We start from the raw sequence: 14,344 nt of genomic DNA on the forward strand, positions 1-14,344 counted from the left end.
GAAACAATGGAAACAGTGTCAGACTTTATTTTTTTGGGCTCCAAAATCACTGCAGATGGTGATTGCAGCCATGAAATTAAAGGACGCATACTCCTTGGAAGGAAAGTTATGACCAACCTAGATAGCATATTAAAAAGCAGAGACATTACTTTGCCAACAAAGGTCCGTCTGGTCAAAGCTATGGTTTTTCCAGTGGTCATGTATGGATGTGAGAATTGGACTGTGATAAAAGCTGAGCGCCGAAGAATTGATGCTTTTGAACTGTGGTGTTGGAGAAGACTCTTGAGAGTCCCTTGGACTGCAAGGAGATCCAACCAGTCCATTCTAAAGGAGATCAGTCCTGGGTGTTCTTTGGAAGGCTTGATGTTAAAGCTGAAACTTCAATACTTAGGCTACCTCATGCGAAGAGTTGACTCATTGGAAAAGACTCTGATGCTGGGAAGGATTGGGGTCAAGGGATTGAGGAGAAGGGGACAACAGAAGATGTGATGGCTGGATGGCATCACTGACTCGATGGACATGAGTTTGAGTGAACTCCGGGAGTTGGTGATGGACAGGGAGGCCTGGTGTGCTGCAATTCATGGGGATTGCAAAGAGTCGGATACGACTGAACGACTGAACTGAACTGAACTGAATGGTCTAGTGGTTTTCCCTACTTTATTCAATTTAAGTCTGATATTGGCAATAAGGAGTTCATCATCTGAGCCACAGTCATCTCCCAGTCTTGTTTTTGCTGACTATATAGAGTTTCTCCATCTTTGACTGCAAAGAATATAATCAGTCTGATTTCAGTATTGACCATCTGGCGATGTCCATGTGTAGAATGGGAGTGTCATTGGCAGAGGCTGTTTGCTATGACCAGCGTGTTCTCTTGGCAAAACTCTGTTAGCCTTTACCCTGCTTCATTCTGTACTCCAAGACCAAATTTGCCTCTTACTCTAGGTATCTCTTGACTTCCTACTTTTGCATTCCAGTCCCCTATAATGAAAAGGACATCTTTTTTGGGTGTTAGTTCTAGAAGGTCTTGAAGGTTTTCATAGAACCGTTCAACTTTCAGCTTCTTCAGCATTAGTGGTTGGGGCCTAGACTTGGATTACCCTGATACTGAATGGTTTGCCTTGGAAACGAACAGAGATCATTCTGTCGTTTTTGATTCGGACTCTTGTTAACTATGGCTACTCCATTTCTTTTAAGGGATTCTTGCCCACAGTAGTAGATATAATGGTCGTCTGAGTTAAATTGACCCATTCCAGTCCATTTTAGTTCACTGACTACTAAAATGTCAATGTTCACTCTTGCCATCTCCTGTTTGACTACTTCCTTTTTATCTTGAAATTGGAACAGAGAGTACAAAACAGATATGTATCCGAATCACTTGGAAAACTTTGTCAAAATACACATGCTGTGGAAATTCTGGAAGACGCTTGGGGAGGGGAAATAGCCATCTGTATTTCATCCCCAGGTTAATGAGATCCTCTCTCAGGGCTGTTTCAGTAGATTTAGGTGTAATTACTTCTGAATTAGTTTTAATAAAAACTTTCCAAATTTGGAATTACTGAACAACCAGAATATGTCATTCAGCAGTGTTCCTTGTGTGAATGTATATCTTGTGTTCACATTTGGTGTTTATGTATTTGTTTATTACATAGCTGCTCCATTTTCAGAGGGCTTTCTAATCGTGGGTTCACGTTGGATCAGTAAGTGACTTCATTTTAAGTGAGGAGTGAAGTACAAGAAAGGCAGAGGAGGGTGGTGACTGATGTCTGAACAGTTTCATTGTTAGGCTGTCCCTTGAATAGTGTCATCTCTGTGTGTATTCCATGAAAACAAATGTTCATTATTGGCTCTTAAATAGTGCTATTCTTCTATGTAGAAAAAGTTAATATTGATATAAGGGCAAAAGGAATGTATTTTTGGTAGTTTTGTGCTTTTTTCCTTCTATTTATTTGTAATAGCTTTATCTTGTATTTTTATTTTATTTTATTTTTAAACTTTACAAATGTATTAGTTTTGCCAAATATCAAAATGAATCCGCCACAGGTATACATGTGTTCCCCATCCTGAACCCTCCTCCCTCCTCCCTCCCCATACCATCCCTCTGGGTCGTCCCAGTGCACTAGCCCCAAGCATCCAGTATCATGCATTGAACCTGGACTGGGAACTCATTTCATACATGATATTGTACATGTTTCAATGCCATTCTCCCAAATCTTCCCACCCTCTCCCTCTGCAGCAGAGTCCATAAGACTGTTCTATACATCAGTGTTTCTTTTGCTATCTCGTACACAGGCTTATTGTTAGCATCTTTCTAAATTCCATATATATGCGTTAGTATACTGTATTGGTGTTTTTCTTTCTGGCTTACTTCACTCTGTAATAATAGGCTGTATTTTTTAAAATTAGAAATGTATGTGAACTTTTGTATAAATGTAGTTTTGTGAATGCTGTTAATTCTTTAAAGGAGTTTAACAGCTCAGACTCATGGAATTGCTAAAACTGTCATTTTTTAAACCGGGAGATCAATTGTTAAAATGATACTTATTAACATATTTATGTTGCTGACTTTCTGGATCTACTCTGTCTTCCAGCACAACTACTCTCAAATTCATCTGCAAAGAATAGTGAGCCTTATCTGTTCTTTTTTTCCTCTCTCTTTTAAGCTTTTCTGCTCATTGCAGTATTTGCATTTCCAACTTATATCACATAGGAAAAGTTAAATGATGGACTGTATACCTTTTGCAGGATTGTTTGACAGCCGTGAACACATAGAAGAGACAAGCTACTAAGGTGATAGAAAATCTGTGTACCTTAGAATGTTTCTCTAAAGGGTGACAGTTATGTGGACATAACTTATTCTTTCCATCAGAAAAGTGGAGAATCTTCTTCTCAGTTGAGTCAAGAGCAGAAGAGTGTCTTTGATGAAGACCTGCAAAAGAAGATAGAAGAGAATGAACGGTTGCATATACAAGTGAGAAAATCTTCTATTTTTCCGTATGAGTTAAAAAATGGGTTGTATGATCTGGAATGTGGAAAAAACAACCCAGGATAGAGTATTTTGTATATGGGTAGGTGTTTTAACGTTTCCTGTGGTTGGTGGGTATGTACGTCACTGTCGTTCATTCGTTTCTAAGATCTCACATTGTAATACGGATGTGTGCTTTGAATATGCACTTGTTCAGAGAACAGCTGAATAGCTTTATATGTTAGTGATACAGAAGTATAATGGGGACTCTTCCTTTTATATAGGACATGTTTAGATGGATTATTTAGATGGGGCTTATCATTTTAATTTGTGACAGTTGGTTTTTGTCTGTTTCCCTTTTAGTCTGTAAGGTCTCACTAGGGTACAGACCATGTCACTTTTTCTGCCCAGCCTCAGAACGGCCTCACTCATGGCACGCCTTCAGATATTTATGGAATGTTGAGTAATCAATGTCTACTCCAAAACAGTCAGCATATTTTAAGAGTCATAGTATAGTGTATTCAACTCTGCCTCCTGTTTTTTCTTGTGTGAAATGGTGAGCATAATCAAACAGTGGAAAATAAATTTTCATTCTTAGTGTTTGAAAATGTTTACAAAATGAACTTTTGACCTCATGAATTTTGGGTGAAGTAGTCATAATTCTTAATTACTGTTGAATTCTCATTGGGCTTCCCTGATGGCTCGGTTGGTAAAGAATCCACCTGCAATGCAGGAGATCCTGGTTCATTTCCTGAGTCAGGAAGATCTGTTGGAGAAGGGATAGGCTAGGATTCTCATTAAGGAAAGGAGCTTTACATTACGCAGGAGTATGTTATATAGGAGTAACATCTGTTTGAATTTTGATTATTTAATTGTAGAAGTTCGCATAACAGTATAGCAAGAGTTGTGCTCAACTGGTCAGTTGAGTTAGTTCTCCGTGTGCCAGAGGTAGGTTGAAATAGAAGTCCATGAGATAGGTTGGGGAAGAAATGTAGGCTTTGAAGTCTGTTTGTGCCTGTGAAACAGTTGATAGTTAGGTAGCCCCTTGAAGCTTCAGGTTCCCCATCTGTAAAGGAGGGTCTGCAAGTAACACCGCCTCTGACCTACTGTGAGGATCCACTGAGCTCTTGCCTGTGCAGTTTCGCACACTGAGCATATGGAACCTTATGGAAGTCACTCAATGATCAGTCACTGCCATTGTTTGCTCTTCATTTGTGTGTATGAGGAGGTTCTGAGAAGAAGACGTGATCTTTTCTTTTCAGTTTTTTGAAGCTGATGAGCAGCACAAGCACGTGGAAGCAGAGCTGAGGAGTCGGCTGTCCACTCTGGAAATGGAGGCGGCTCAGCACCAGGCCGTGGTCGATGGCCTGACGCGGAAGTACATGGAGACCATCGAGAAACTGCAGAACGACAAGGCTAAACTAGAGGTAAGCCCCGCTGTTGGTGAGAGCTTGTTCAGAAATAGTCTGGGCTTTTGTAAATCGTCTGCCTGCTTTGGAGAACAGAAGTTAGGCACTCAAGGCAGGACTGCAGCCTACAGTGTCTACTCAGCGTGTTGTCATCCGTGGCCTGATTCATCTGCTTTTCTTTTTTTCTCACGGACAGATATGCATATAATTTTGGCTAATAGTGGTTGTCATACCACATTTCTAGCAAACAGAACACAGTTTCAAATGAATAGCTATATAAAATTTATAGGGGAAAACCAAAAAGAAAAAAGAGTAGAAAAAATTTTTCACCACTTCCAGGATTTCAAAATGGAAAGCCAAGGAATATAGTTTGGCATAGTTTATTTTTTATTTTTAAAAATTTTATTGGAATATAGTTGATATACAATGTTGTCTTAGTTTCAAGTGTTCAGCAAAGTGATTCAGTTATACATATACATATAGTCATTCTTTTTCAGATTTTTTTCCCCATATAAGTTATTACAGACCATTGAGTAGAGTTCCCTGTGCTATGCTTTTCTTTTCCTTCTAAAATTTAGGTAAAATCTCAGACTCTAGAAAAGGAGGCCAAGGAATGTCGACTTCGGACAGAAGAATGGTATGTGGAAATGTGAATTCCAAGGGGCCCTAAAGTGAGAATCAGAAGACCTGAATTTTGGTTTAGCAGCTTCTCTGTCTCAATTTTCTCACGTTTGCAGTGAGACAGAAGTAGGTCATTTCTAGGGGCCTTTTCAGTTCTTTTATCTCTGGGACCTTAAAAATTCTTGGCAGAGTGGCTTGTGCAGCAGTCCTCAGCCTGCAGATGTTCTGGCGTGGCAGATACCATTCTGGGGCACCTGCACTGAGGACTGGGTGCTTTCTGGGGCAGACTACTCTAAAGAGACGGTCTTCTCATAGTCCAAGGCAGGAAAACTGACTGTTGATCGTGGTGTCAGCCTTTTAATGTTTAGTTGCTAAGTCGTGTCTGACTCTTAGAGACCCCAGGGACTGTAGCTCGCCAGGCTCCTCCATCCATGGGATTTCCCAGGCGAGAATACTGGAGTGGTTTGCCATTTCCTTCTCCAGGGGATCTTCCTGACTCAGGGATTGAACTCACATGTCCTATGTCTCCTGCATGTAGGCAGATTCTTTACTGCTGAGCCACCAGGGAAGCCCAACATTTTAATAAAATGGTACCTTTTAAATAAAATGAGGTTGTGTAATCTAATGTGGAGATATTTATCTGTTAAAATATTACTTATCTCTGGATGGTAAGAGCATGTGCCAACATTTATTTGATAAATGACATATTTTAGGTTTTGATAGGATCAATCAAGTGAAGTTCTTCAATTTAGTTGTACTGAAAATGCATGATGTACCTATAATCTTAATTGAATCAAAACCAAAAATGATCAGATTTTGAGCTCAAGGTAAAAATCTGCTATAATACTTTAAAAAATTTTACTGTTATACTTGAACAAATACTTGTGTTATAAAGAGAAAAATCTATAAGTTTGAAATGGCTCTAAGATGATTTTGAGCTTGGGGAAATAAACTTAAAATTGTATAAGATAGTGGGACTGTGATAAATTCTTTGCAACTTCCAGTTATTCAGCAGGAGTCTCAAGGGCTTTAAAATCAAGACTTAGTATTTTTCTTATCTTCATTTTTTTTTTAAACAACTCTCTACTACCAAGGGTATACAGATGTCAGATAAGCCTGTCAGTCTGAAAGCCTGATACCAGCTATTGAGGTAACATGCAAATGTTGATCATATGGTTTTGTATTTTTTCTTTCAGTCAGTTACAGTTAAAGAATCTTCATGAAGATTTGTCAAGTAGATTAGAAGAATCTTTATCAATCATCAGTGAGAAAGTACCTTTTAATGATACAAGTAGGTATTATGTATAGTTTTCCATTATTTGCAACTCTGAACTTCTTTAGGATAGCCATCTTATTAAAATAGTTTCTAATGTACTTGGCTGAAAACCTCTCTCGCCCAACAGAGGGTTGCTTTCTTTTTGTCCTTTTGATCAGCTTTCACCCTCATGTCTCATAGGGAGATTTTAAGTTGTCACATAACTATTCTGAAGCTAGTCTTCTTGGAAAAAGCCCAAAGCTACATTTTTCAATTGCATGTATTTAACATATCCCAACGTGAAAACCAGCCTGTGCACATAAAGTACCTGAATACTTGTACAAGAAATGCTGATCACAATGGACGGCAAGGTGGAAGAGGAGTAAGGGGATGGGTGGGAGGTGAATCTTCTCTGTCAGATATCTCCTGCCCTTTGGACAATGCGCAGCGCTAGTTCCGGAGCTGACTTGGGTATGCCTGCTTCCCCCTCATCCTGGGAAGGCTCTGGTAATTTACATAACCAAGAGCACCAAAGAGAACTTTAAAAAAAAATTGACTTCTGTGTATGTGTTTGAAAGTGTTAGTCACTTTGTCGTGTTCGACTCTTTTCAACCCCATGGACTGTAGCCCACCAGGCTCCTCTGTCCATTGAACTCACCAGGCAAGAATACTGGAGGGGGTAGCCATTCCCTTCTCCAGGGTAATCTTCCTGACCCAGGGATCAAACCCAGGTCTCCTGCACTACAAGCAGATTCTTACTTTCTGAACTACCAGGGAAGCCCAAGTATTAAGTCAAAATCTTAAAGACAAAGAAAACGGTTTGAAACTTAAATTCAATGTGGTATACATTTTCTTTTTTACAATTATATGATTGAAATTAATTTTTGACTTCTCAATTTTTCTTAGGAAAGACCTAAAAAAAGAGGGAAGAAAAGACAAAAATAGCAGTTTGTTCTAAAACTGAAATCAGCATATGTCATTATCATATCAAAAACCTAAATTCCTCTGAAAACAACACCTGTTACTGCTTTCTATATTAATGTAAATAGTATCAGCATACTTTGATCCACTAGACTTGAATCCTTGACGTTTCATTTGCTCCTTAATCCTTAGTCATCACATTCTAATCATTTCCGTCTGAATCTCTTTGGGTTTATCCTTTCTTTTCCAGTACTAGTTGTCACCCTATTTTAGGTCTTTATCATTTCACAAGTAGAGTTACTACTTTTAGTTCTGAAATATTTAGAGATTATTTGCTGAAGATCTAAATTTTGCATAGGATATGCAAAAATGTATAAGACAAAAATCTCTACCCTCAAGGAATTTATAGTCCAGTAGGGGGAAAATAAGATAGAGAAATATATGAAATATAAGCTAAGTTATTCCATGAAGAACTTCTTGGGGTTTCAGAGGAAGGGTGATTATTGCTGGTGGGATTGTTTGGGGAAACCTTCTGGAAGAAGTGGGCTTTGGGCTGGGCCAGGATGTGAAAGTAGGTTTTATTGGTCAGAGAGGTGAGGGAGAACCAGGGAGGGAATTGCATTGAGTGTGGTATGTAGGATAAAGGTGCTGTCAGGGCCTGGTGGTAGTAATTAGTTAAGTATGACTGGAGGCTAGAGTGGATGGGATGTGGAAGCCAATGATAGGTAAGTTCTGAAAGGGTGGGTGGGACTGGACCCTCAAGTTCTGGGCAGAGGACTTGGGATTTCATTCACAAGGCAGTAGGTTGTTGGAGAAGATTTTAGAAATGTCCCTTTTTAAAGAAAATTATTTATTTATATTTGGCTGTGCTCGGTCTTTACTGCTGCATGTGCTTTTCTCTAGTTGTGGCAAGTGGGGGTTACTCTCTAGTTGCGCTATGAGGGCTTCTCATTGCAGGGGCTTCTCTTGTTGCAGAGCACAGGCTCTAGGGTGCACAGGCTGCAGTAGCTGCGGCACACGGGCTTAGTTGCTTCTCCCAGGCTCTAGAGCACAGGCTCAGTAGCTCCGAGGCACGTGGGATTCTTCCAGATTAGGGATCGAACCTGTGTCTCCTGCATTGGCAGGCGGATTCTTTACCACTGAGCCACCAGGGAAGCCCTGGAAATGTCTTGATGAGATTTGTGCACTCACTTGGTTAATCTGGCAACAGAGTATAGACTACACTGGAATGGGTGAAGGAGACTGATGCTGTTGTGGTGATAGTCCTGGTGTGCTGGGATGGGGGCTGGAGCCTGAGATGTCAGGAGACGCAAGGAGGCAAGGCAGAGAGAGCAGGCAGTGTGGGGAAAAGACGTGGTGCGGTTGACAGAGATCAGAGAGGCAGATGGGGAGCAAGTTTATGGGAGAGATGAGGAGGTTAACTTGGATGTGGCTTAATAGTCTAACCGATTGGTGTGCATCTCTTTACCTGCTGGTGTGCACATTTGTAAATAAAAGTCTAGAGCTGGGGAGAGAAGCTGATGTTGACCCAGTTGGGATGGATGAGCCCCTCTGTTGGGAATGAGGGTTATAGAGTACAAAGAGGCCTGTGTAGAGTGCACCCCAGTGGTCAGGAAGGGAAGGGGCTGAGTGGAGACGAGCTGGCAAATGGGTGAGCATTTATTATTTCTTAGTTAAGCTCTTTTTCTGTAAATGTAAAAGTGACTTAATGTACATCCATTTTTGTTTTGTAGAATATAGCCAGTATAATGCTCTGAATGTTCCAGTCCACAATAGGAGACATCAGGTAAAGATGAAGTTTTTATTTTCAGTAATGTATATGTCAAACTTTTCAGAAACACCAGTTAGTTGTTTGGGTCTCTGTTTAGTGCACCAAATCATTGCATTTAACTTTTACTTTCTTTTCTCATACATTTAAAAAAATTGTGGAACACGCTATTTTTTGAATTTGTAAATAATACAGATTTTTGCTGTCTCTTGTCTTATAACATTAAAACTGAATTGTGGGATGCACTGATTTTTGTCATACATTTCTTTTAGGTTGGTGGGCTTTGCACTTTAGGTTAAGTAGAAGAGGTATATTAGCCAATATGGATGGCTTTCTACTTTACTTAGATGGTAGTATTAAAATATAAGTGGGAACAAATGAATTTAAGGCATAATTATTTTAGAGTTCAAATGTTTTCTCCAAAAGCAGACTTAATAAAGTTGTTTGGGTGTAATAACCTGATAGTTGACTTTAACTGTATCTTTCTCATTTTAAAGCTGAAGATGCGGGATATCGCTGGGCAGGCCCTGGCTTTTGTTCAAGATCTTGTCAAGGCTCTTCTGAACTTTCACACCTATACAGAACAGAGGATTCAGATTTTTCCTATTGATTCTGCCATTGACACAATATCTCCATTGAATCAGAAGGTACGTTTAACTCAGGATACCTTTTGTCTGCCCTGAACAAATCTGGAGACTTGCTACTTATTAGACTAGTTCTGTGTTTCAGCCAAGTACTATAGAGGACGTGGGGAGAAACTCTAAGTCATAGTCTTTATCGTCAAGAAACAGGGTAAACATGGAGATTCTTATGAAATGGAATAGTGAGGGATATGTTAGAAGACCTAAGTGTGAATAAGTGGTCAGGGCAGTAAGTGAATATGACGTCATCAAGGAGGGGAGACTGCTGTTGGTGGTAGTGTCTGGAAGACTCTGGTGATTTGACTGGGCTTTGAAAAATGAGCATGGTTTGCATAGGAGGAGAGAAGTGGGGTAGGTGTTTTTTCCCTATAAAACTTTTCACCACAAACCTTTTGAAGTTCATAAAAATTAAAGTTTGAAATGCTCTTTAATATCACCATGGGAAAAAGCTTTCAGATGACTTGGGTAAGGAAAATGGACCTGTAGCATTTTAAGGCAGTTATATTTTCTTTTATGCTTCCTATAATATAAAAGCATTTTCCCCGCCCTGGTTCTTTGTCCATTATTTTATTTTTATTTTTTTGTTTTTGGGGCCTTTTTTGGCCATACCATGCAGCATGTGGGATCTTAGTTTCCCAGCTAGGAACTGAACCTGGGCCCCAGCAGTGAAAGCATTGCGTTTTAACCACTGGACTGCCAGGGAATTCCCACCATTATTTTACTTAGCTTGTTACCATGTTATGCTCACATGGTGAGAATCAAATATGTTAATCATAATGGAAATATTTCATTACTCTGAAGAATTCATATTTTTCTCAGTATTTTACCTTTGGTACTTTTATCTCTGAGAGACCCTCTGTGACTTTTCCGTTAAGCCTCTATTATTGAAGATTCAGTAACCATTTGTTAAAAGATGACCAAAGCATTTAGACTTGTTCATAAAATCATAAAGTAGACTTTTATACCTGAGCTTAGAGTTCAACTTATTTTATAGCCCAGAGAGACTGAGTTTCCTAGGGCCATATGTCTGTGTAGCTTGCAGTTGGACTAGTTGAATCACATTTCTGCAAAATGAGACTTTACATTTGTATACACAGAACTCAAAATTTGAGCCATTATACAATATTTAAAAAGCTGAGATATTTCACATGTGAAAAATTAACTTCTTGTTTCTCAATTGTCTCAAAGCTTGGGGGATCTTTTTCTGAATCTGTTCTTCATACTGAATTAGTTCTTCATGAGTATTACAGTATCCATGACAGTTATAAAAGTTTTTATAGTCTCATTTTGATGATAGCTACATTCCTAGAATGTGTTAACCTTGAACATTTTATGCAATGAATATAAGCTGTACTCAAAAGTCTTGTTTTTAAAAAATGAGGTCAGTTCAGTTCAGTTGCTCAGTTGTGTCCAACTCTTTGCAACCCCATGAATTGCAGCACGCCAGGCCTCCCTGTCCATCACCAACTCCCGGAGTTCACTCAAACTCACGCCCATCGAGTCGGTGATGCCATCAAGCCATCTCATCCTCTGTCGTCCCCTTCTCCTCCTGCCCCCAATCCCTCCCAGCATCAGAGTCTTTTCCAATGAGTCAACTCTTCTCACGAGGTGGCCAAAGTACTGGAGTTTCAGCTTTAACATCAGTCCTTCCAAAGAATACCCAGGACTGATCTCCTTTAGAATGGACTGGTTGGATCTCCTTGTAGTCCAAGAGACTCTAAAGAGTCTTCTCCAACACCACAGTTCAAAAGCATCAATTCTTCAGCGCTCAGCTTTCTTCACAGTCCAACTCTCGCATCCATACATGACCACTGGAAAAACCATAGCCTTGACTAGACGGACCTTTGTTGGTAAAGTAATGTCTCTGCTTTTAAATATGCTATCTAGGCTGGTCATAACTTTCCTTCCAAGGAGTAAGCGTCTTTTAATTTCACGGCTGCAATCACCATCTACAGCGATTTATGTAAACACAAAAATCTGTCCTACAGTTTTGACTCAAATATCAAATCTTTTTTTTTTTTAATATTAACTTGCATCCCTAATGAAGAAGTGGTTGTTTCGGAAAGAAGGCCTATTGGTGGTGTGTTGTTAATAGTATCCCCTCCCCACTTGCCTCATGCCCAGTTGTTAATTATATCATCCGTCTGCTGGTTTGTCACTTTGCCATGGAATGAGCACTTGGGTTTAGTATCTGAGATTGTTAGAGGGAACTTTGTGTAAAAGTCAAATTTCCCAAAAAAAAGTTTGCAAAAGTATTAAGGTTTATAACTCAGTGGGTCCATTTACAGATGTTTTGATATCCTTTATTTTCCAGTGACTTAACTCAGAATTCTTCTCCTATTTAGTTCTCACAGTATCTTCATGAAAATGCATCTTACGTCCGCCCTCTTGAGGAAGGAATGCTTCATTTATTTGAAAGTATTACTGAGGATACTGTAACCGTCCTGGTAATTTACTTCTGCTTTACTTCTGGAAGTGGGAGTGCTTCTTTATCAAACAAAATTATTAATCTTGAAATTGTTTTTCTTTTCCAGGAGACAACTGTGAAATTGAAAACTTTTTCAGAGCATTTAACCTCTTACATATGTTTTCTTAGGAAGATTCTTCCTTATCAATTAAAAAGGTACTTACTGTTCTGGGCCAGGGAGCTTGGGGAATTGTGAGGTGTCATCTGAGCTGTGCTGGAGTTAATAAAGTAACAACTTGTGCCTCTTGAGCTCTGCCTGACCTTTTTGCACTACAACCAATTTGGATGTTTGTGAAAAAGGAAAATCATGGCTTGAGCAGCACAAACTTATATTTAAGAAAACTGAATTGTAGTTTCTCAGCTAGAGTTTCTTCAATAGTTTTGAACTGTGATCAGTGCAATAACCATGTAATGCAACATGAACCAGTATTTTTAGTGATTGTGAATGACACATTTATTAAAGGAAATAGTTTTGGGTATTGTTACCCTTTTACTGAAAACGTCTAGATGGGGGTAATAATAGTTAACCTCTATATTTGAATCTGTAATCCTTAGGTTTCTTTTAAATAGTATGCTGTTTTTACTATTGGTGATTTAAGTTATAAAATAAAAACTGTACATCCTCCAGCCCTCATAGGATGAGTCATTTAGTAACCTTAAATATTGCATCTTAAACATTCCTGAAAAGGCAAGAGAAAATAATTTATATAACTGGAAATTTGAGACTACTGATTGTATATTTTGATACTTTTGATGTAAAACTACAAAGACTCCTAATTCATCTAAATCTTTTAATCCTGAGATCTAGTCTTTAAAAAAGGCGAAGAATAATGCAACTGGAAATAAGAGAAATAAGAACATATATGTACTATTATTGATATGTATTATTATTGTTGTTGTTTATTCCCTAAATCATGGCTGACTTTTTGCAACCCTGTGGACTGTAGCCTGACAGGCTCCTCTGTCCTTGGGGATTCTCTAGGCAAGAATGCTGGAGTATGTTGCCATTCCTTCTCTAGGGCATCTTCCCGACCCAGGGATTGAACCTGTCTCCTGCATTGCCAGGCAGATTCTTTACTGCTGAGCTACCTGGGAAGCCCATAGGTATTATAGTAGATTGCAAAACAAGGTTTAGGAAAAACATAGATGAAAAGCTTATAGATACTGAAAATATACAAGTAATTGTAGTTTTTTAGTCCTTATAAACTAAAGTAGTAGGTTTAGCTTTTCAAAAATATGAAATTTTGTTATTAAAAAATTTATGTATGTTAAGAACCATCTTATTTCCTAATTCTAACCTAACAAGGTATTTTAGTAACTGAATTCTGTGATTTGTGCACATGACAGAATTTTAGGGCTCAGGGAATTATGAGCTCATAATTGTGAATTATAGTTTCCTTCAGATCCTTAAATGTTTTAGTTCAGTATAATTAAAGTTTTTCTGAAAATTGACTCTGAAAGTTTAACACTGAATTGAATATACCTTATTGATTCGGCTTATGTTTAAAAGATTGTAAGAACCATTGTAAAAGTGGTGTTTACTACTTGAAAGAGTTAATGCATTTTTATTTTATCTTAATTTATTTTTTCACTATTACATTTTTAGAAACGCTGGGTAAGTCCTTTCTTGATCTAAGATTCCTATTCTTGGGAATGTTCTGTCGCATATGCTTTCAGCCCTACCTTATCAGATTTTCATGTATTTTAGGCAATTTTTTTGCCATTGGTTTAAATACCACTCTAGTTGGCAAGATAACATGTTCATTAGTAATAAATGGGTTTAGTATTGAATGAAGCTGTCTGCTATAAATAAATAGAGCAGAAGTGTCAAGGTCAAGGGAATGGATGTGATTCTTGATATCACATCACAAGCATATCATTCTTGTGCTAATAACTTTTCTAGCTTTGTGTAAAAAGCATTTTACTTGATTATTGCACATTTTAATAAGTACTCTTAAGAGTCTACATAGTTTTTAACCTTATAATTAAGTTTTCCCAAGCACCATTTAAAATGGAAAATGGTTATATTTTTATGAATGTTAAGGAATTACTTTTATATTGCGCTTATAGATTGGTTTTTCCAATCTGTCTGACTTTTGAAATTACATACACTTCCCTGGTGGCTCAGTGATAAAGAATCCGCCTGCTAATACAGGAGACAGGTTCAATCCGTGGGTCAGGAAGATCCCCTGGAGAAGGAAATGACAACCCACAACAGTATTCTTGCCTGGGAAATCCCACTACAGAGGAACCTAGCGAGCTACAGTTTATGGGGTCACAAAGAGTCGGACATGAGTTAG

The 14,344-nt window shown here is 38.5% G+C and overlaps 1 protein-coding gene across 2 annotated transcripts in view; it reads left to right on the forward strand.

Moving 5' to 3' along the window:
• PPP1R21 (protein phosphatase 1 regulatory subunit 21) overlaps positions 1–14,344 on the forward strand; it is a 72,416-nt gene that overhangs the window by 20,182 nt on the left and 37,890 nt on the right. For both annotated transcript variants that reach the window (XM_027555207.1, XM_027555209.1), the window contains exons 4-11: positions 2,867–2,968; positions 4,225–4,389; positions 4,950–5,008; positions 6,189–6,283; positions 8,902–8,954; positions 9,434–9,583; positions 11,923–12,024; positions 12,112–12,200. In XM_027555207.1, coding sequence (XP_027411008.1) covers positions 2,867–2,968; positions 4,225–4,389; positions 4,950–5,008; positions 6,189–6,283; positions 8,902–8,954; positions 9,434–9,583; positions 11,923–12,024; positions 12,112–12,200 — 815 coding nt within the window. The remainder of the gene's footprint in view (positions 1–2,866; positions 2,969–4,224; positions 4,390–4,949; positions 5,009–6,188; positions 6,284–8,901; positions 8,955–9,433; positions 9,584–11,922; positions 12,025–12,111; positions 12,201–14,344) is intronic.

The sequence above is a fragment of the Bos indicus x Bos taurus genome, chromosome 11 (genome assembly GCF_003369695.1).
Source record: "Bos indicus x Bos taurus breed Angus x Brahman F1 hybrid chromosome 11, Bos_hybrid_MaternalHap_v2.0, whole genome shotgun sequence".
NCBI lineage: Eukaryota > Metazoa > Chordata > Mammalia > Artiodactyla > Bovidae > Bos > Bos indicus x Bos taurus.